This window comes from Grammomys surdaster, unplaced genomic scaffold, assembly GCF_004785775.1.
Source record: "Grammomys surdaster isolate TR1022 unplaced genomic scaffold, NIH_TR_1.0 238, whole genome shotgun sequence".
NCBI lineage: Eukaryota > Metazoa > Chordata > Mammalia > Rodentia > Muridae > Grammomys > Grammomys surdaster.
In genome coordinates, this window is record NW_021604683.1 from 787,286 (window position 1) to 809,554 (window position 22,269).

The 22,269-nt window shown below is 49.9% G+C and overlaps 1 protein-coding gene across 1 annotated transcript in view; it reads left to right on the forward strand.

Moving 5' to 3' along the window:
* The window catches only part of Phactr3 (phosphatase and actin regulator 3), a 160,483-nt gene that overhangs the window by 96,978 nt on the left and 41,236 nt on the right, over positions 1-22,269 (forward strand). The window contains exons 2-3 of the mRNA XM_028774144.1: positions 17,231-17,392; positions 20,862-20,939. Coding sequence (XP_028629977.1) covers positions 17,231-17,392; positions 20,862-20,939 — 240 coding nt within the window. The remainder of the gene's footprint in view (positions 1-17,230; positions 17,393-20,861; positions 20,940-22,269) is intronic.

The following is a 22,269-nucleotide window of genomic DNA, read 5'->3' on the forward strand; positions in this document are numbered from 1 at the left end:
AGAGAGTGTCAAGCACAACCCCTTCCTTCCAGGGGAATGGGCACTAGGCTTCTCTGTGCTTGGAGCCTTCAGAGGGTTATCCTGATAACCACTGAGCCTGGTTTGAGCTTTCAACCATTTCTTTCTAGGCGGTTGGGGATCAGGAATAGACGCCTATGTGACTGAGGCAGGGGTAGCACTTTGCCACCACTGGTCCTGCAGATGACCCTGGACTGACAGGTAGAGGTAACTGTGGGAGGAGCCAAAAAGTCTAGAGACACTGGCAAATGTTGTGCTTGCTTTGACATGGAGCCTGTGTCTGGGGATGGCCAAGACCTCATGGAATGAAGGGTGGGAGATCCTGGGTCTACATACAGTCAGGTCAGGGAGATCCCTTCCAGAAAAGAAGAGACATACATGGGTGTCATCTGGCTCAGCTATGGGCCAGAGGAGGGTGTGGACATCCATCCATCCCAGGGTATAGTTTCTGCTTCCCCTTGGAACTACAACTCATACTCAAGTCCACGCATGTGCTACGCTGGGTTCTGTGGCATCTATAGGAGCTCTCACTTCAGCCTTCACCACCACAGGGGGATTTAAAAATGTTTTCTTCACCCCAAAGGAAACCCTGTGAGCATTCATCAATCACAGAATCATACAACACTTCTTTGCTCAGCCTGTCAGCACCCATGTACTCTCTGCCTCTGGATTGTCCTGTTCTGACCGTTCCTAGATATAAGAGAGTGGGTGTGTGGTATGTGTGTGTGTGTGTGTGTATGTATCTGTATGTGCAAGTATGTGTGTGAATTGTATATGTGGTGTATGTGAATGTGTGCACATGTGTGTACACATGTGGTGTATGTGGTATGTATGTGTGTTTGTGTGTCTGCACATGTGTGTACACGTGTGGTGTATGTGTGTATGAGTTTGTGTGTGTGGTGCGTTTTTGAGTGTGCCTCTGTGTAAGTATGGTATGTGTATGTATGTGTGTGTGGTGTCTCTGTATGTTTATGTTTGTATGTGTACACATGTGGTGTATGTGTGTGTTTGTGTGTTGTGTGTGTATGTGTGTGTGGTGTGTGTGTGCTTATGTGTACACATGTGGTGTATGTGTGTGTTTGTGTGTGGTATGTGTGTGTGTGTGTGTGTATGTGTGTGTGTGCTTATGTGTGCACATGTGTGTCTGCATATGCTGGTTAGGAAGCCCATCCCATGTAGAGGCCAGAGGAGGACATTAGTTGTCCTGCTAAGTCACTGTCTGCCTTATTCTCTTGAGATGAAGTCTCTCCCCATCTAAGAACTGAGCTGGCAGCAGTAAGCCCCAGCTATCCTCCTGCCTCTCCCTTCTACAGTGCTGGGGTTACAAGCCATGCATAGCCATGCCTTGCTTTTTACTTAGGTGCTGGAGATTTTAACGCAGGGCCTTATGCACGGCAGACGCTTTGATCTTCTGAGCCATCTCTTCAGTCCAGTCTGTGGTCTTTTATGATTTCAGTGTTTTGCTTGGCATCCTGTTTTTGGGGTTCCGCCATGCTGCAGTCTGCTGACACTCTGCTCTCCCTTAAGGCCGAATCCATCCAGTCTATAGATTTACTGCGCTGTATGTCTCACTACTGAACTTCTGGGCTGTCTCACCACATGGCTGTTAGGAACAATGCTACTGTGGATATTTACGTGCCAGTCTCATGTGGATCGTGTTTTCAGGAGTTGGACTATTAAGTGGAAACTGTTCATCCTTTAAGGGAGCTGCCAGCCTCTGCTTTTGAACCCTAATTCCAAGTCCCAGGTATGTGTGAGGCTCCTCATATTCTCTGCCTCATCTTCATTCACAGTTGACCTAGATGTCTCTGACAGTCACCATAATGAGGAAGTTAGCCATGACAAAGCCAGCCACCTCACAGAGGGATGAATGGGCTTAAAAGAGGGGTTGCCACAGAGGAGCAGGGTCCCCACAGAAGAATGAATGGGCTCAGGTGCAGTCCCTGCAGAAGAATGAATGGGCTCAGAAGCAGATCCCCACCGAAGAATGAATGGGCTCAGAAGCGGGGTCCCCACAGAGGGATGAACAGGCTCAGGAGTGGGGCCCTCTCCTCTATCCTTACCTAGGCTTCTTTCAACCTGGAGCAAGGGCTGGCCCTCTTAGCCTTCATTACATTTGCCTAACGGATAAAGGAAGAAACTATTTCCAAGGCTGAGACCATAGTCCCCAGGGGCTCAGTTTGGCTGAAACATTTAAACACACTTGCAGGCTTTCCTGCTGGGCTACAGCTGCGATCAAAGACCCTTTGTATTGTACCAGCAGCTGGAGAGTGAGGAGTCGAGGGAGATGAGGTGGCTGAGCCAGTCTTTGCTGTGTGCACAGAGAGGCTGACCAGTGTGTGCCTTGTTTGACTCTGGTGTGGGCACCTCTGCTTTGGGTAGCTTCAGGGACTAGTGCTGGTTCCTTCCCTGGAGAAGCCTGAAGCCTGTGGTGTTCAGGCCCCCATGGAGGCTGGTGCATCCAGAGCCTTTCTAGGGGTATTTGTCTCTGGGCTGGATACTCACTGGAAACACACATACTTGACCTCTTCAAACTCCATGCCTTTCCATACTGTGGAGAGCACAGTGGGTCAACTGAATATGCTGCAATTATTTTTAATGTTTTTATGCTGGATTCTGGCTCTTTGGTTTAGGGTGTCTTTTAATCTTTATGTATGTGTGCAGTGCATGTGTGTTACATGCACTTGAGTCTGTGTGTGTGTGTGTCTGTGTCCATGCACGAGGACTTCAAAGTCAGAAGATATCTGGTGTCTTCCTTTGTAATTCCCCAGCTTATTCCCTCGAGCCAGGGTCTCTCCATGAACTGTTAGCTCACCCTTGAGCCAGGATGGCTGACTTGCCAGCGAGCTCTTGAGATCTACCTTTCTGGGATGCTCACTGCTAGGGCTACAAGCTTGCATAGCCGTGCTCAACCTTGGAGATTCAAACTCATGTTTGTCAAGCAGGTACTTGACACACTGAATCATTGTCCTGGCCTCTGATCAAATTCTTAATAAAAATAAGTAAAGGTATAATTTGGTGGCATTGAGTGAAGTGGTCTTGCTACACTGTAACACCACGGCCAAGGCCAGATCATTTCTGTCACTTTACAGGAAGTAAGGGACTCTCCTTGCACTGTCTGGGTGGCCTGTGGCAGCCACTAATCCTGCCTTGATTCTTGCAATGGTGTCCTGAGCTCTCCAGCCGTCTGTGCTGGCCTGCTCTGTGCTGCCAACCTCAGGGGCTCTGTGCTATCTGCTTCCTCAGCAGAGAACATGTGTCCCTCGTCCACCTCAGGTTGCACTTCCTACCTGGAACAGGAGTCCTGTGTGTGAGTCAGGTATGCATTCAGCTTCCCCAGGCTCAGGTCTTGTGGAATTGACAGGAGTGTAGTTCTTGCCCATGGGAGATTCTGCACACTCGTGTGTTAATTTGAAGGTAAAGCTCAGTGAGGTGTGCAAAGGACTTAGTACAAAGTCAGCTTGTATCAGAGGCTCAACTGGTAGTTACCTCCTTACTTTGGGGAGTTGAGGTCAAGTTCATGCCACAGTGACACAAACAGCCTGTGACATTCAGTACATTTGTGTGGCCATCTGGCCATTTTCTGTGTCTCTCTAGAGTGCCCCATGACACCCAGGAAGATACAGCCCCTCAGTTTCCCCAGCCCCTGGTGACCACTCATGCTTTCTGTGTGTGTGGTTTGACCTATGTATGAACTCTCTTTCACACACACAATGGCTTATGATTGGTTTTTCATGCTTTGGGGATTGATCTGGGTTGTAGAATGATCCTGAAGACCCCGCAGAGGGGAGACCCTCACTCAAGTCTCAGGAAAGTCGCAACCACCCAGTAATCTGCTCGAGACACCGTGTACCAGAGCAATTGCGAGGTTTATTAGGGCGTGACAACTAGCTGCCGGTCAATTCGTATGCCCACGCAGGAGCTGAATTGACCCCGACAGCCAGTTTGAGAGGGGTTTTTAAAGGGAAAAACCACAAACCAAGGAATGAGGAGGGGTGAGGGGATTGCTAGGGTGGTATAACATAAAAATAGTGGAACATTCCAAAGGAACCCAACCTACATGAGTCAGGGTCAGGTGAAAACTCTCTGTATGCTTATCTTTCTCAAGAATGTGGTCCTGCCCTGTCACTGCGGTTACCAGCTTGGTTCTCAGCTTGGTTCCCAGCTTGTTTCCACCTAGTTCACTTGCATTCTTTCCTTTCTCTTTGCGGGTCGGCCAGTTCCAGTAATGGTGACTGGTCTTTCCACATTCCTAACTTGCTTCATGGCTCGGTTTCTCCATGTCTTTATAAAGAAAACCTAAAGAATATTTTATATGTCTAAAAAGGATTCTATATACCCAGTATCTATAATTTTTCACTCTACAATCCAACCAGTCCTGGTGAGTCAGTAAGCCCAAGTAAGCCATGGGGGAAAAGTTCAGTATAGAATTACTCACCATCCCCGCAATTCTAACACTTCAGATGCTGAAAGACCTGAAGGCAGAAACTCTGAAGAAGATGACAGTTCAGAATCGCTCATCAGCAATGTCATAGCAGCCACAGGGGCCAGCTCCCTAAATGGGAGTCACATGGGCTCACAGATGTGGCATGACCTCACAGTAGCTTTTTTGTTACCTTTGATTGTCTTTGTTCAAACTTGGTTAGTGCCTACCGATTCTCCATTGTCTGAGCTTTCCGAGAAGTCCTTCCCTGGTAAGGAGACCCTTCATTTTCTAACTGCAGAAGACTCCTGAGTCCTTACATTTGCTAATTTATCCTCTGAGTCTTTCTAAAGCAAGAGTCAGGAGCCTCCTTCGAACAAGGTTGTAAAATGGGTGAGAAAACAGACAATACCAAGTCTGTGAGATAGCATGCTTCCAGAAGGCATGTGTGCATGTGTGTGTGTGTGTGTGTGTGTGTGTGTGTGTGCATGTGTGTGTGTGTGTGTGCATGTGTGTGTGTGTGTGTGTGCATGTGTGTGTGTGTGTGCATGCACACATGCAGAATTGTGGTATGCTGTGTGGAACACTGAGGAGTGGAGTGGTAGTTTAGGGATGAGTCCCTATATGAGGTGCCAGGTCAGTGTTTAGGACCTGCGTGGGGTGCTGGAGTTACCAACAGTGTTTGCTTCCTCCCAGGAGCAGGGAGTGCTGTTTAGGAGTATGGGGAATAGCCTTCTTATAGGGCTGTCAATCTGGGGTCTAGTGCAGGGGAGGAGCTTGAGGAATTTGTGAGGTCATGGGAGAGATGGGAAGATTCCCAGGGTTTGAGGACAGGGCAGTATCATGTAGTCTCATAGGCAGGGAGCTGTAGCTGTGGATAGGTGCAGAAGGTGTGGAGGGTGGGCATTGATGTGACCAGTCCAGCTTGAGCAAAGTGGATACCATGAATATCCTGTCTGGTGTCTTGTCCTCTTGCGATCTCCATCGCCAGCCCCCAGACTGCACACAAAGAGTTGGTCTCATCAACAGATGGATCAGAGCTGCCAAGAGTCAATGTCAGGCACCAAGGGAGAGAGAAATGAGTAGTGCTGGGTGCCCACTCAGGTCCCTGTGGCAGCTGATGGAATGGAGCCCCCAGTGCAATGAGAGTTGGGTGAGCTGGCTCTAGGGAGAGGGGAAAGGGGGCTGCCCATGTCAGAGGCATGTGTGTGTGTGTTCCATCTTCCCAGGAACTCATTTTGCTTCAGGCCCCCACCCTGCTGGCCCTGCTTCCTTTGGTGACTATCACAGAAGCAACAGAGCAAGAGTGGCCAGCAACGGTAATGGGGGTCTGTCCTCCAGGAACAACCCCTGGTGTCTGTCTGCTGGGTGACCTTGAAGATGACCAGCATTTATGCCCAGAGAGGTCTAGCCCACTAGGCTACTAGGCAAGACATGGGCAGCCCCCTTTCCCCTCTCCCTAGAGCCAGCTCACCCAATTCTCATTGCACTGGGGGCTCCATTCCATCAGCTGCCACAGGGACCTGAGTGGGCACCCAGCACTACTCATTTCTCTCTCCCTTGGTGCCTGACATTGACTCTTGGCAGCTCTGATCCATCTGTTGATGAGACCAACTCTTTGTGTGCAGTCTGGGGGCTGGCGATGGAGATCGCAAGAGGACAAGACACCAGACAGGATATTCATGTGTGCTTCTCGGGGTCCTTTGCTCCTCCGGGGAAGGTCTCTTCTCAGCACAGTGAGTCCCGTGGTCACCAAATGTATAGAACTTGTGAAAGAGCCAAAACCTGATACACCTTCAGGAACACGCTGTGTCCTGGAAGATTCTGAGATGTATATTTACTTGGACAGGTTTCCATGGGTGAATTTAAAGCTGAAAAAATCCTGGCTTGTTTGCATTTGGGTCTTTCCTAGTTACGGAGCCCTGGCGGGGCCCTGCTGGACTCCGTGTCAGAACCTTTATTTAATCTTGATCCTCGTGGTCAAGTAGTCATGATGGGTGTAAAATGAATAAACCTCAAAAGTGAATTATAAACTGAGCTAAAAGTCTGCTTCCAGGATGGGCAGAGCCAAAGATCCAAGTCACAGGCTACAGCAGTGTGGGAGAGCAATGCAGGCCTGGGCCCTGGGGAATGTAAAAGACCAACTGGAACCTTCAGCCAATTATTTCCTGCCTTTATAAAAGGAAACAATAGTAGCTTTTCCCTTAAGACGTTTCCAAAGGGCCCACCCTGTGCAACAGTTGTACTATGGACCAAATCCAGGTTTTTATCAATAAAGTTTTATTAAAACATAGTCACATTCATTGATTTGCTTATCAACTCTGGCCAAGTCTCTGCTCCCACAGCCTGGCTGAGTGACTAGTGCCCACCTAGGTTGTCAACAGAGCTCTTGACATTTGTTGCCTGGCTTTTAGAGCAGACATCTGCCCATCACTGACCTCAAAATGACAGAGAGGTATACATCCCTTTAAAACAAAAATCTTCTGGCTTAGAATCTTCCAATGTTAAACAAAGCAAGATACCCGCTTTTGTCTATACAGATGCATACACGTGTGTTTTGCGTATGCAGATGTGGGCACGTGTGCTTTTGAGCATACCGTACACATGCAGGTACATGTGTACTCAGGTACATGTCCCACAGATGTGTGGAGGCCAGAGGTCACCCTCAGATGTCGTTCTTTGAGCACTATCTGTATGTTTTTGAGAGAGGGTCTCTCACTGGGACTTGGGGTGACTAGCCAGAGATCTGCGGATGTGCTCTGCCCCAGCTGTCTTTTTACGTGGGTACCGGAGATCGAATCGGTTTCTCTTACATGGAAAGCACTCCATTCATTGAGCTGCCTCCCTTGCCCCAAGATACCCTCTTTTAAAAACCTACCTTTGCCTGTCTGTAGCTGTCACTGGCATTATGGAAGGAGCAAACCTTGCTTTTCGGTTTTAGGAAGTCCATGCACTTAGATTTCGAGTAAGACTCTTGTTTAGACTCACACTGGAGTCCTGAGGTCTCCCTAAACGCTTTCTCCCCCAACCCCTTAGCCTGTCAGACATAATTTTTAGAAATGTCTCTAGAAGCTGCTTTTATAACCTTGTGAAGATGTAGGTGGCATCTTGCCTGAGCCTCTGTCTCCGAGGCTCCGAGTTTGCTCCGAGGAAATCTAGAAGCATCTAAACAGCAGAAAGAGTGGTAATAAGAATTCCCTCCTCCCGACCTCGTCACCTCCTGTCTAAGCTCATGCTCCGAGCTCCACCCACCATCTCCAGAGCCTCCAGAGTCACAGATCTGCACTCAGCTTTGCCTGGGGGAACTGGCCATCTGTCTGGAGGCCTGGCAACCACTGTCAGAATCACAGGCTGATCCTGAGCACTCTGAGACAGCACTCCGGTTAGTGCTCTGTCATTCCTACAATTCATCTGAGTGGGAAAGGCTTCTTGGGTGATGTCTCCGTTTTATATCCTGTGTCAGAGGTAGCAATGGTGACCTTTTTTTTTTTTTTTGCCTTAACTTCAATATAACTTCTGCATAGAGGGCCTTGGGCAGCTAAGGAAATATGACAGCTTAGAAGTTTTCAGAACTAACCTCTGGTATAATCTTGGAGTACAGATAGAAGGAAGACTTTTGTTTTCAAAATAAGAAATGGTCATCAACATTTCTTAACAGGAGTATGGTGAGCCTGGCTTTACACCTCTGGCTGTATTTGGCAATCTTGGGCAGCTGTTCCTGTGGGTGATCAAATAGTCTGACTAGGATTGCCTGCTACAGGACTTCTCAGTGCCGTTGCTGTACTAGTGTGGAGCAGTGTGGCTTTTCAAGAGAGGCTTTGCAGTCTAGACAGTGAAGTTGTCTCGGAGAAGCTATGTCTTCACACAGAGAGCATCCCTCGGCAGGTCACCTGGGATTCCCTGACGATAACATCAGTGTCACGAGCTAGTAGGTGACAGTAATTGATACTGTCTGAGGATGAACTAGGTCAGATAGCCTGAGTTCACTTGCTCAGTCACAGATGTCAAGTATCTGCTTTGCACTGTGGCTTCCTGCCTCCTAGAGATGTTAAAGCCAGAAGCATCTGGAAGCTTTCAGCAGCCTCCCCTTGGGCATCCAGGAACACGCAGTATTAGGTGTGCACTGCTACTGTTACACTTCTAAACTGAGACAACCTCTATCTTTCCTGTGCTTGAGCCTCCACCTGTCAGTGAGAGAGAACCGGGTTGATATAGGCGGGGCCTGGAGTTGGTGTGGGTGGGGCCTGGAGTTGGTGTGGGCGGGGCCTGGACTTGGTGTGGGCGGGGCCTGGGCCGATGTGGGCAGGGCCTGGGTTGTTCAGGCATTCAGGGCCCAGGAGTCAATGCAGACCATAGAGTGTCCTGTCCTGCTTCCGAGCGTGTGCCCAGCCCTTTTCTCTTCCCTTTGTTCTCATTTACCTTTCCGTTCTAATCTTTTGCTGTTTCTGGCCTGGTGCAGAGTTGAGAGCTGAGTAGTTCAAGAGGTGTATTTTCTTATAGAAAAACCCCTGTTCGCTCCACAATGAAAAAGTCTTAGGGAGGGGTTTCTGTCGAAGTGAGCTGTGATGGGACCCAAGGTATAGATAAGCTCACCCAGAGGAGGGAACTTCCTGCAGTGTCCGGAAACAGAAAGGCATATAGTATTAATCTCTCTACTTTTTAAATAAACAACTCTCACCTCTGGCAGTGGCCACTTCCTGCCTCTATACTAAGCAATATGATTACAAGATACCTATAGGGGGCGCTAATCCTGCCTCTGAAGGTTGTACTGACCTGGCCCTGTTTAGCCTTTCTTGAACGTGTGTGGCACCATCCAGCTGTTGCAGTCACTCAGCAGTTTTCCAGGTGTGGAGGCCACAGAGTGGGTGCTTCTGCACGGGAGACTTAAAAGGCTTTAAGTTTGATTTTATAGGTTCAAACCTTGCATGCTGGGCACTCAGGATGTCTGTCAAACCTTAAGCCTGCTGCCCTACCACAGGAAATGGGCCATTTGGCCCCTGATGCTTCCCAAGATTTTGTTCCAAGTCACATTGGTGATTTAGTCCACAAGTACCCACCTCCCCATTCCCTTTTCTCTCTGATGGCACCTTGTGATCAGCTGAGGGGGAAGAATACAGGGGTTAGATGAGGGCTCTGGCTTCTGTCATCCAACACATAGTCACTGCTTGTGACCTGGAGAGTCGCTGTACATAGTCACACAGTGGGGATGTTTCTGGAGCTGTTAAGGTTGGAGACTGGGTCCTGCAGCCCTGACAAGCCAGGTTTGGCCACCGGTCTTCAACAGGACAATTAAAGATAAAGTAAAAACAGAGAAAAGAGATTTATATGATGTGGCCACACTGGGAAGATGAACAGACTCCCAATTCCATCTTCCTAGTGGTGATAAGAGATTTAGGTTTAAATAGAGGGCAAGAGGTTTACATGGCTAATCTGACTTGGTCCAGGTGTGGTCCTGCCAATCATTGACTCAAGTCATTGTCTCAGGTCCTGCCCATCACTGACCTGTCATTGTCTCAGGTCCTGCCCATCACTGACCTGTCATTGTCTCAGGTCCCTCCCATCACTGACCCATCATTGTCTGGGCTCTAGTATCTTCTGTAAGGGGGTCTTGACAAACCATAAGAACTGAATGAAATCCTTTCCTTGGAGATACGTTCCTGTGGCTGGCTACAGGCTTCAGCCTTTTCCTCCCCCTCCAAGCATAAGACTTTGGGGAAGAAACCATGATTTCTTAGGGTGCTTAGTCTCTTACTCTGATATCCAGACAAGGGGACATGTATTCCTGCAGAACATCTTAGTTTCTTCCAGCACTGGTACGAGAATGAGAATAGTGCTCCTCCTGCTGGGGTTGGAATGGGATAGAAGGTTCTAGTTCATATCAGGAGCGCAGGTCAGAGCATAGCACGTAGCAGGTGCTCTGCATCCCCTGCCGTGTCCTGTGAGAGTCCCCAGCCTCCAGCCATCTGTCTACTGTGGTCTGACACCCACCATGGTCTCAAGGCTGATGATCTTATATGAGAGCCTTCTGATTCCAGGATGCTTGTCAGAGCCATGTACCACTCTTGGCTGGCACTTCTGTTCTGTTCTCTAAACTCCAGCTTATGATCTTTCCAATTCAAGTGTACAGACCCCTGCTGGCAAATCAGTTTTTCATGCACCAATATTTAACAAGTGTAGTCTCCTTAAATTAGAGATTATCCCCTGCTTATTTCCAGTCAATGAGATGCCGCTGCTGACAGGTGATGGTTTGGTGTGTGCTTGTTTGTGTGTGGATAGTGATCGTGAACTGGTACCATGGTACTTCTGTGCTACATCTGTGCTCTCAAGCATTTGGCCTGGCTCTATCCCCACTCTGTACCCCCAGGAAAGCCAGACTTTGTTAATCTGCACCCTTTACCCCTTCTCATTAAGACCCCAGTGCCTAAGTTTAAAGCCTACACCACTCCCTTTGAGCAGCCTTTCAGCAGCACTTTCTGAGAGTCCCTTCTGCAGCAGGGTCCTGTCTTAGCTCTCCCTGGTTTTCCTTGTGATCAGCAAGCTCTATCGCAGGGACCCTCAGACCTGGCACTGCATTTTGTACCATCGTGATGTCCCTTTGATATTCTCTGTTGGATTATGGGATAGGGAAGAACTCCGCTCAGAATGCAGAGTTCTAGATCATGTTTCTAGATCAGTTACTACGAACTTCCTCATCTGATCTTTTATCTGCTCACGGACATGTGTATCCAGAAGAAGAAGGAGGAGACTCCTTGAAGGATGATGGCACTTGTGGCTATGTCTGGAAGCCTGAGCTGTCCTGACACACAGCAGCTCTCTTTAGAACCTCGATTAATGAGTCTGTGAGTGAATAAATGAAGTAATACGTAGAAAGTCATTTTCCACTGTGCTCTGGTACAGATGGTCCTTGCCCACCTGACGCCACTGGGTCACAAGTGTCTGACTTCATTCCCCAGCGAGGTGGGGTCTCTTCCCACTGAATTTAAAAGAGATTTTGTATTCATGGAGAAGGAAAGAGAGGGTAGGCTGCTGGGCAGAAGCAGAAGTGACCATTGTCACGATGCTTGGGTATCAGAGTGGTGGACTAGGGTGGTCCTGGCTCCAGCCTTTGAAACTGTGTATCCTGGGATCTCTGGCTGAGCTAGTGTTCAGTCAAGCAGCCCTCGGTGTTACAAAATGACTCACAGGGCAATAGGTGAGGGCACAGGAGCTCAGAGGCCAAGAGCACTAGGAATAGGGGCTGGAATCAGACTCTCCATGCTATGGCATGGAAACCCACTCTGAAGTTCAGTGAAGCCAGCCAGGTGTTGGCCTAGAACTGCTTTGGATCTCTAAGCAATTCTCCACATGGGCACTGTGCATGGGCCACCTTGATCCTGAGGTGGGGTAGGTGGGGCTCAAGTTGTTCAAGTAGTTAGACGTATACTTGTGTGTGAACAAGTCTTCAGAGTAGCATGGCCTTTCCATCACTTGGGAACCTCAGAAAGGAAGCCTCAAGGTTACCACAGGGGCACAGGGGCGCGTGGGAGGCAGCCACTAAATGTGGAAGCTGGTGCTACAGCAATTAGCTGCTAATGCCTCAGAGGTGGCAGAGGCAGCCCAACAGTTAGCACTGCAGTGTTACCCAGAGACCTGCTAATGGGACCCACTAATGAGGCCTTTGCACCTTTCAGAGTCTCTTTGCCAGGGGAAAGTAGTATCTGTTACTCCAGGGAGAGGCCCCAGAAAGATGTCAGCAGAAGAAAACAACTGGATGTCCACCTGTCCCCTCCCTCTGTAGATGCACGTGTACTCCTTACTAAGTATTTACCAAGATGTGACATGGCTTATGTCCCGGGTGATAGCACAGTTGAGGTGGACATCTGGTGGGCTGTACCTGCTCAGGTAGCAAGGCTTTCTCTCCTGATCAGTGACCCCCACCCCCCTATACACTCCATCTCTGCTTGAGACGGCAGTGTCAAACATGCATAAAGGACATGCATGGTGACCTTTCAGTTCCTGGTCTCCCACCTGTCCCTGGGTTTGAAACATTCAGGGTGGGAAGAGGTAAGGGACCCAAGTACACAGCTTTAGGACCTCTGCGAGCCTGTCTCACCCCTCTCCTGTGAAGCTCTTTAATTCCCTGATGGTGTGAGGCTACAAGGAGCTACTGCTCTGTGCTGTGTGAGGCATTGGGCAGCATGTTATGGGGTTTCTGAGCTAAGTATTCTGTCATAGCTCCCCGATGAGTTGTTGATTAGGGTCAAGTGCTTCACAGAGTCCTGCTTCTCACCCTCTGCCAGCCCCCCGTGGGACACCCACTGACCTGTCCAGCCCATTCCGCAGGGACACCCACTTTAACGTTTACTAGTCCAGCTCAGCACAACCTTTCCAATCCTGCTGGCAGGGTCAGCATGCAACCCAGACTCTGGATCAGGATCTCCCTGGTCCCCATCTTGCATGCAGTAGTATGCTTACATTCCAGGAACCCTGAGGACTGGGCCTCACCTCCCCCATCGGAACCCTGTCCTCTTGGAGCTCCTGGAGGGGATGAGGGTGGGAAGAGTGGAGGCCTTCATGATCATGCAAGCGCACATGAATAAGCACGTGATGTGGCACTCATGGGAGGCGATGGATGGGATGAAGGCAGATGGGGAATTTCTTGGACCATCTTCTATAGATGAACACACTCCATCCCGACTGTCTCTATTCGCCGTCACTGCAACCCCAGGAAGGCAGGTCCTCTATGTTCTCTGTTGATAGGCTGGATCCGTGGTGCACAGCTGGTGCCGGTGCATGTTTGCAGAATGGTTGAGTGGGTGAATGAATGAGTTAGTGAATGGGTTCTTCAGTGAAGAGAGGAATGTCTCTTGCTTTTCTCTATGCACTGAGGATAAGTGTGTGTCAGAGACACAGGATACCCTTCCCTAAATCTATGCTGGTCATGGAGGGCAGGCTAGTGGTGTAGGTTGGGTGAGCCATCCAGCTAGTGACAGTATTGATTGTGGTGATGAGACTGTTGGAGGAGGAAGCAGATGTGGGTGAGGTAGAGGAGAAGAAAGAGGAGGAGGTTAAGAGAGAAGGAACGGGAGCTGGCCCTTCTGCCCACTCCTCTTCACCCCATGTTGAAACATGTCATATGTCATAGCAAGGACAGAGATCTTCCCACCCACCATGACAGGCCATAGAGCAGAGAGGGTACAAGGATGGTAGGAGAATGACCAGCACTTTGTTCTACTCGTAAGCAGCAGAGCCAGGACAGAGGCCAGGATTGCCTCTGGCCTCCTGCTCTTAGCCTTTGCACCAGCTGTGAGTGTGTAGCACCATGAAGACTGGCTGGTGGTCATGCAGGGATGTGGCAGGGCACAGACTACGTTGGCGGTTTGTCTTCGCCCAGCCGGGGAACACTGACACTGGAGCTGAGCAGGAAGTCAAGAGTCTGGCTTCCTATGTCTAAGGCTCACAGAATGGGTAGAAGTCGCGTGTAGGCATCTTGGGGAGAGATGCTGGCCCATTGGCTAGGGTCCTAGTGATTTGGGTCATTAATGGAGTATTTTGACTGACTTACAGTTTAATCTATGTGTGCTGCTTTTTGCCCCAGCTGCTAAGAGGCTTGAGCCGTACACATGCCCTTCCCCTCAGAACCTGCATGGTGTCTCTTGTGGGAACCCCCTAGCTACCTTGATGGACATCCCTACCCAGCTTTCCCTTACTCCAGATTTCCTCTGGGACTCCATTATCCTTCCATAGTGTGTGCCCCTAGTGAAGGCTCAAGGTACCAAGGAAGCAGGTACTGTGCCTTCAAATGCATTTGTTGACATCTCCATCGTATGAGCTGGAGGAAACTTGGCCTCTTCCCATCCTGTGTCCTGTTATGCCAAGAATGTTGCTGTGACCAACAGACTGGCAGTTCCATACCCATCTGGCGCCAGTGGGTGGAGGAAGGAAAGGAAAAGAGGAGGATCATGGGATAAATTGCTTTGGGAAAGGAGAGACCGTCCGTCTGCATCCTGCATGCTCTTTGTGGCCATGGGGAAGCAACAACAGGAGGGTCCAAGACTGACAGGCATCTTTGAGCTGCCCTCGTCCCTGATATGTTCTGTTCTCCACTGTTTGCCAGGTATTTGGTCCACCTGTGACACTGCAGTGGGGAATGGCCTTTTGGGACCCTCTTACTTATTGGTCTTATTGGTCAGCGGTGGCAGGGAGGTACAGCCCTAGGTTCATCTTGAGTTAGGCATGTGAAGTCACTGCTCTGAGAGCTGGCAGGAGCTGCGATGTGCTGGCCCTTCCCATCCTAGGCGGCACTGTCAGACAGAGAAAGTCTGCTGAGAGATCAGTTGCCGACTCCACACTCGGCCTCCTCAGTTGAAGCTGTCCTTCGACACAGCACCTCTAGGTGCTGCCACATGCTACTCCTTACTGTCTACAGTTGCAGCAGCTGCAGAAGCTGCCACAGGCTGGCCCTTCCTGTCTGAGGTCTACAGTCCCTGCTTTGCAGATGGGTCTCAATGAACCACTCTGTGGTAGAAGGTGGGACAGTAGGCTGTAGATGCCTCGATTGAAAGCTTTTTTTTTTTTTTTAATCTTTACCCATTGGATTCTGAAGGCTGACCTCCTGCCCCACCAGGCCACCTCCCAGAGCCTGGTGCTTCTGAGCCTCATCCTCACACCCAGCCCTGCTCTGCCGGGCTCTGCAGACCTTGAGAGGGCTCTGGAGTCTGTTTAGACCAAGACCAAGTCTCAGCCCTTCCCTGGTGGCAAATGGAACCCTGTCTGTGGGAGGATCAGGGTGGCAGTGTGGTCATGGACATGGTGTCAGGGCTTGGGTGCTGTGAAGGGGCTTTGGTTAAGGTCCAGCATCTGGAGTCAGGCCTGCAACTTCTTCCCAAGAGACAGAGGATGCTTGAATCCAAAAGAGTGGATGAGACTCAGGACTGTCTCACTGCTGGAAGTGATAACATCCCTGCAGGTCCTCCAGGGTGGAGAGAGGTCCTCCAGGATGGTGCTTGGACTCTTGTTTTTGTTGTTGTTGTTTGTTTGTTTTGTTTTTCGAGACATGGTTTCTCTGTATAGCCCTGGCTGTCCTGGAACTCACTCTGTAGACCAGGCTGGCCTCGAACACAGAAATCCGCCTGCCTCTGCCTCCCAAGTGCTGGGATTAAAGGCCTGCACCACCACTGCCCAGCGCTTGGACTCTTGTTTAAGCTGTGACAGACAGCTGAGTGGGGATCCAGGGTGAGTAGATGGCTGTGGTACCGCTCTGGATCTGATCGTCTTCAGTAGTCCTTTCATGTTGAGTTTTGTTTTCCATCTGAACGAAATGTCTAACAAAGCCACATTTGTCAGAGGCTCTGAAACATCCTATGGGGTATGTCCTCCCTGCCCATCCCCTTCAGCCAGCATCTGATGCTCTAGCAATGTATCCTCTGCACACCTCTGCTTGGGCCTGTACACACCGTCCTGCACACAGAAGTAGCATGTGTGGCATGATTTTGCATACATATCTTTTACATGGTTTTTGAGACAGGGTCTCCCTGGCCTGGAACTCCTAATATAGTCCAGACTGGCCTGAGACTCTTAATGTAGCCCAGGCTGGTTTCAATCCTCCTGCCTCTGCCTCTGTGAATCTTCATGCTCATTTACATGGTGGTTTTGACTGAGTGGTTCTCCTTGGGTCTGTCTTCCTCTATACACATGAATTCACTTGATCCTTGACTATATCTGTACCCTGGGAGAGGAGGAGCTAGGTCCCCATGGATCTGAGGCAGGCAAGCATTGGAATAATTGAGTAACCTGAGGGGGGCACTTATTTGGGTTGTACACGGCCCTCTTCTAGTGACACAGTTGGCAGCCCAGCTCCATCACCTGCCTGAACTATCCACACACCCCCTTTACGAGTAGTGTTCCTAGCAACCTGAGCCCCCCAACCCCTACTCAGACCCCTGCTTGTATTGGGCTACACATACACTCCTCTTTAAAGGAGGACTGTTTTTCCTCCCTTGACAACCACCAAACATAAAGACAGTCATACTCTTATGACCGGGTATGAGACCAGAAAGAAATGATCCGACCTGAATTCATTTGAGGGTACCTTCACAGTAAGGCAAAGTACGTCTGAGGACATAAAGAAAACCTCCTGTCTATCGTCTCATGCCTATGCATAATTAGACATGCATACGATGAAAATCCAATGTATTATGGGAAAGGACACGCACAGTGGAGCAATGACTACATGACTTAATTTGTCAGACTAGAGAATGGCATTAATGAGCTTCTCAGTAACCGGTCCTTCCTTCTCTTGAGCCCACAAAACGAACCCACGACAGTCTACTGTTGGGTCCTTGACTGGTGGGACCCACTGCTCCCTTGCACCTCTCTGTTTTAAGTAAAGGTCCCTCACCACTTCTGCAAATATCAGTTGACTTTTATGTCAGGTCCTTGAATAGGAGACCAGGGGTCTAGGAACATCTAACCCAGACACTGACCACAAGAAAAAGGCTATCCTGCAGGATGCTTCCTGTCTCTAGCATGACACACTGTACTACCTGGAATTTCCTGGAATATCTATGTGCACCCTCCACTGTGTGCTATGGAGAGAGGCTATCCATGGAAGGAAAGTGGATCCCACTCCTCATGAATTACTCTGTCTCCTGCCTGCACTCTATCAGAAGGATGCCAAGGGAGGGTCCACTCCCTTGACAGTTCACTGAGCTGTATGCTTTAAGAGGTCACTTAAGCTAAGATGGTCACCTAGGTCCCCAGGAGCCTGGAATCATCCCTTGAGACCCTTTCCTGTTCTCAACTTTGCAGATGAGATGGACCAAACTCCCCCAGCACGCTCCGAGCCTCTGGTCTCAGGGATTCGAACTCCCCCTGTGCGGAGGAACAGCAAGCTGGCCACCCTGGGCAGGATCTTCAAACCGTGGAAATGGAGGAAAAAGAAAAACGAGAAGCTGAAGCAGACGACCTCAGGTAAGGAGGCCCCGGTGAGCCGAGGATGGTGTGAGTCAGGGGTCTCCATGTCACACAACGCTGCTGGCCGCCTGCTGGTTACTGTACTTCACTGACTGCCTGGTGGGATCAGCACAGGGCGGTGCACACACTTGGTCAGCCACAGCCTCATTAACATAACAGCAGGTTCCGCCTCTGGCTGGCTTTTCCTGAAGATTTACTTTTATTTTTATGTGTATGAGTGTTTTGCCTGAGAGAGAGAGAGAGAGAGAGAGAGAGAGATTGTGTGTGTGTGTCTCTCTCTGTGTGTGTAGATACTTGTTATGTGCCTGATGCCTGGAGAGGCCAGAAAAAGGGATCATATCCCCAGTAACTGGAGTTACAAACAGTTGTCAGCTGCCAAAGTGGGTGCTGAAAACTGACCCCAGGTCCTCTGAAAGAACAGCAGTGCTTTTAACTGTTAAGCCATCTCTCCAGCCTGGTATTCTTGCTCACAGAACACATACTACACAAGTTCTCAGCTCACAAATGGCTGAGCCATGGCCCCGGCCCTCCTATTCAGACAAAGCAGGAGCCTGCTTATGGTGCTCACTGCTCCTAGGATCTGCCTGTGACATTCTAAGGGTCATGATCCATGCTATGGTGCAGTTTCTTTGAGCCGACAGGCTTGCTCCCCAGCTTCTAACCAGTATCTAGGGAAGCTCAACCACCACCTCCTACCCAGGGATCCAGAAGGCTCCCCACTCACTTGTACTGCACCCTTATACCTGGCCAGTCCCAGCTTGGTGGGAAGTGGGGTTACGCTGTGTTGTCTAACTGCACCGTGGCGTGGTGTCCATGATAGAATGACCAAATGAGAGGCCACAGCATCAGGTGCTGCTGAGCAGAGGACCCCTTCTTTGAAAGAGAAAATGATTCAGATAGGAGGCTAACCACCCAGGGCAGGAGGGCTGGTAGGATCTTGAGTATTGGTCACAAACCCTGGCCTCTTTGTAAAACCAGGGACCTGAGCCACTAACCCCAGAAGTCAAGAAGCCTGGGCCTCAGGGCCCTCCCTCTGAGCCCCTTGCCTATTAGCTGCAGCTGTAAGCAATTAGTGAGTTACTGTACACGTGGAGTTAGCCCCATCCCCCAGGGACATGCCTGGCAAGTGCCTGTCTCAAGCTATTGCCTCTGTTGTCCCAGGGGCCCCAGCATCCTGCTTAGCTCCTAAGAGGCATGTACCTGGGGCTTGGAGATGGTGCAGACAAAAGCCCAGGCACTCCCTGCACCCAGCCTGGGACAGGGGCAAGGGAAGCGGGCAACAGAGGGTTCAGCATTCACTCTCACGTATGTAACTTATCAAATTATCTTAATCACTCAAGAAGTTGATTGACAAATTATTCTTGACAAGAATGAAAACAGGGTGAACTGTTTAAGAATTTACAAGTACTTCAAGGGTGCCAGGCAGAGAGTAGATAGTAAGCTGATCCTGCCACAGGGTCTTGCCACAGGGCTACAGTGCACAGGAGGCCAGGGGCTGGGGCAGGTGACCTCTGTGACCTTTAGATTCATGGAATTGGAAAATGGACAAGTTTGGGTGAGTGGCTCTGGGCCTCAAGGTTCTGCAGCACTGGTCCTGCCTGGGATTGTCAGGCTGCTCTGGGGACCCTAGAAGGATTCAAAGACCTTCAAGGTGACACCTTGGGTTCCTAACTTAGGCATTTGGAGATTGGTTAACAGTACTGGTATCCCACTGCCTTATTCTCCTCCTCCCCTCTCAGCCTGCCTCCCTCCTTCTTGATTCTGCAGATTTCAACATGTCCAGTCCTGACACTAAGAGACCTTTAAGCTTTAAAGAGCAAACGGGTCTTCAGCCCTTAGCTGACTCTGGGCCATCCATCAAACCTGAGGCTGAGCAGGCCAGGTCCTATGTTCCAGCCTGCCAAGTAGGAAAACCCCAGAGATAATCAAAGGAGGATTAACCTGAGTGCCGCAGACCCTCTCTCCTTCTCTTCCCAGAAGACTGTCCTCCTCCCCACAGCCTGTCTTCCTCCTCTCCATCCCTAGCCTATCCTCCCCCCTCAGCCTGGCCTCCAAACCTCCCTCATTGTCCCCTCCTCCACACCAGTGATAGTGTGGAAATTGGTTTGGAAGTTGAGGCTACAGAAGGAACTCAGCGGAAAGCATCTTGTTCCTGAAGCATCCTGTATCCCCATCTGTCCTTCATGCAGGTGACCCTAGTGGACTCCCTTCCCTGGTTCTGTTCTACACTTCCACCTAACACGTTTGTCTTCTCTGTCACCCAGGTCTTCTGGTCACAAGTAGAGACCAGACCTGTCTTGCTCAAAGCTCTGCCAATACACGGTTCACACAGTAGGTGTTCAGTCAGTGTGAGATCGAGATCGGGTTTAAAGTGTGGAAGGCCTTATCATCCCAGCCTCTCCAAGGAAGAGGACAGATTGGTTTTCCCTCCAGGTACTCCCAGCATGGAACTCAGAACATGGCTTGACATCCATGCTCAGTAAATATTTTAGAACACACCATTTGCATGGTCAGCCCTTGTGGGCACTCTGAGCTCTGACAGGTGGGCCAGCTGTGTTCTTAAGTACCTGTCAAAGTGTTCAACACAGCTGGTGGCTTTTGGACTCCACTAACCAGCAGGCTCTACTCCGGGTTTTCAAAGAAATTATCAAGACCTAAGCAGCTATTTGGTTTTGTATTTGAGGTTCATCTGTGGACAAATGAAAGTGTGTGTGCGTGTGTGTGTGTGTGTGTGTGTGTGTGTGTGTGTGTGTGTGTGTGTAGGAATGAGATCCTGCCTGGGAAGAGAAAGTGGGTGAGTCTCCATTGCTGATGGCTTTGGCCTTGGGGTGGGAGGCCACAAAAAATTTTGTTGCAGAATAAGAAAGGAAGGAATTACATGCTGTGTTCCCACTGGCTGTGGGTCATTGGTTAGACCTGAGTCAGGGCAGGCATGTCCTGTGTGCTAGCTTGTCTTCTGAGAACACCTCAGGGACAGTCAGAAGAGGGTTAACCCAAGTGCCTCTGGGGGTGGATGCTATGAATGCTCGCATCCCGGGTCAGCTGGAAGTTGTTTGCTCAGGAGAGATGTACTGATGGACAGTCAGTGAAAGCTGGCACTAACAACGGAAGCATACCCTGATGAAGTGAGGGCACTTCTTCATCTGTTACAGAGGGGTAGAGGTGAACACGATCTAGAAAGTCAGAGTCGAGGAAAGTATCATGAAATTCCATTGCAGAAGTGATCTCTCAAACATGGCCCTGAACCCACTTTCCTGTGGCTGGAGTTATGGATATTGCTTACGAGATAGCTTAGGTAGTAAACTCAGAACAGTTCCACCCCAGGCTCTGGCAGTGGACAGTCCCCAGCCTCAGACATCTGCTGTCTCCCTGTGTCTTCCGGTTCACCCAAGCATGTGCAGCAGTGGTGGTGTGGGCCCATACTGCTTTTGGCTGTGACTTAATTAGCTGCTTCTGTGTCCTGCAGCACTGGAGAAGAAAATGGCTGGCAGGCAAGGCCGGGAGGAGCTCATTAAGCAGGGACTGCTAGAGATGATGGAGCAAGGTAAGAGGGTCCCTGGGAGGGTGGCAGGCCTAAGTAGAGTTCTTAGAGCATAGAGGGCACTGAGTGGAGTCCCAGAAGACTCTGGGTTGTGGGTCCCCTGTACTGGAGCCCATGGGGACTGTGGCATGAGGCCCATGGTGGAGCCTGTCAAGTCTGATTGCTCCCAAACTCAAGAAATCTGTTAGAAGAAGGAAGGATGTCCTGTATCCAGGCAGGGGACCGTTCTCTAGGGCAGTCTTCAAGGGTGAGCCAATGGCTTCAATCAGGAGGCAAGGCAGCACAATACCCCCTTCCTCCATGGCCATTTCTAGTGACCATCAAGCAGGGCACATGTGGAAGGAGCTCCTTGAACATCTTGTTGTCTGTCTCTAAGAGGCAGCCAGGGCTTTTAATTTCGGTGCAAGTTTTCTTTACACTCATACATTAAATCCACAACTTGAACAAATGGAGATTGCACCTATGATGGCCACATGGCTAACATTTCTGACTGTCGTCGGGCAGGGCGAGGCACTCCTCATACCTTACCTTTGGGTGCCGATGTCACCCCCTACCCCAGTTTTCAGACATGAAAGTGGGGTCCATCCATAGCTATAGCATGCAAGCAGAAGCCCAGTGCAAACATGGGTCGCCCAGTATTGTTGGCCCAGCAGGTTTCATCCAGGCTGTGCTTACAGGACCATGTCTGTGTGCTCACGTTGGTCAATGTCCACAGCACAGTAATGGGGACCACCACATTTAACTCTGGTCATCTCTTGCCGTGTTGGGGTCCCATCAGATCCTGACCCTTGCCCTCTATACTTTGTGGGTCTCTGTCTTTATAAGTCTCTGTTGGTGGGGATAGCTCACAATCCTTCTTCTAAAATCTCTCTGGGCTGGAGCAAGCTCCTGCCTCCTTAGTGAGGACATCTGCAGTGCTTGTGGACAAGCATCAAACTCCCAACTCCCCTTTCTCTGGTGTCTGTGATTTGGCCCATGTACCAGGAATTAGGACGGTAACCCATGAAATAAACGAATCTTTTCTGATGTGGCTGAGGCCCACAGCCCAGTTGTGGCCTATCTCCTCACATTACCTCCCTTCCTGAGTTTTGACATGCATTATTATGAAGATACTATGTTCAGGGGACAACCAGCCATGGTGATTATTTAATGCCTTCAGTGCTGTGTTCTACATAAAAGAAAGCCCTGCCCTGTGGCCTGTGGCCTATGGCCTATGGCCTGTGGCCTGTGGCCTGTGGCCCGTGGCCTGTGGTCTGAAGATGTTGAAAGCTCTACTCTGACTCTCCTGGAGTTGGTGGAATGTCTCTGCTGAGCAGAAATATGAAGTGGTTTT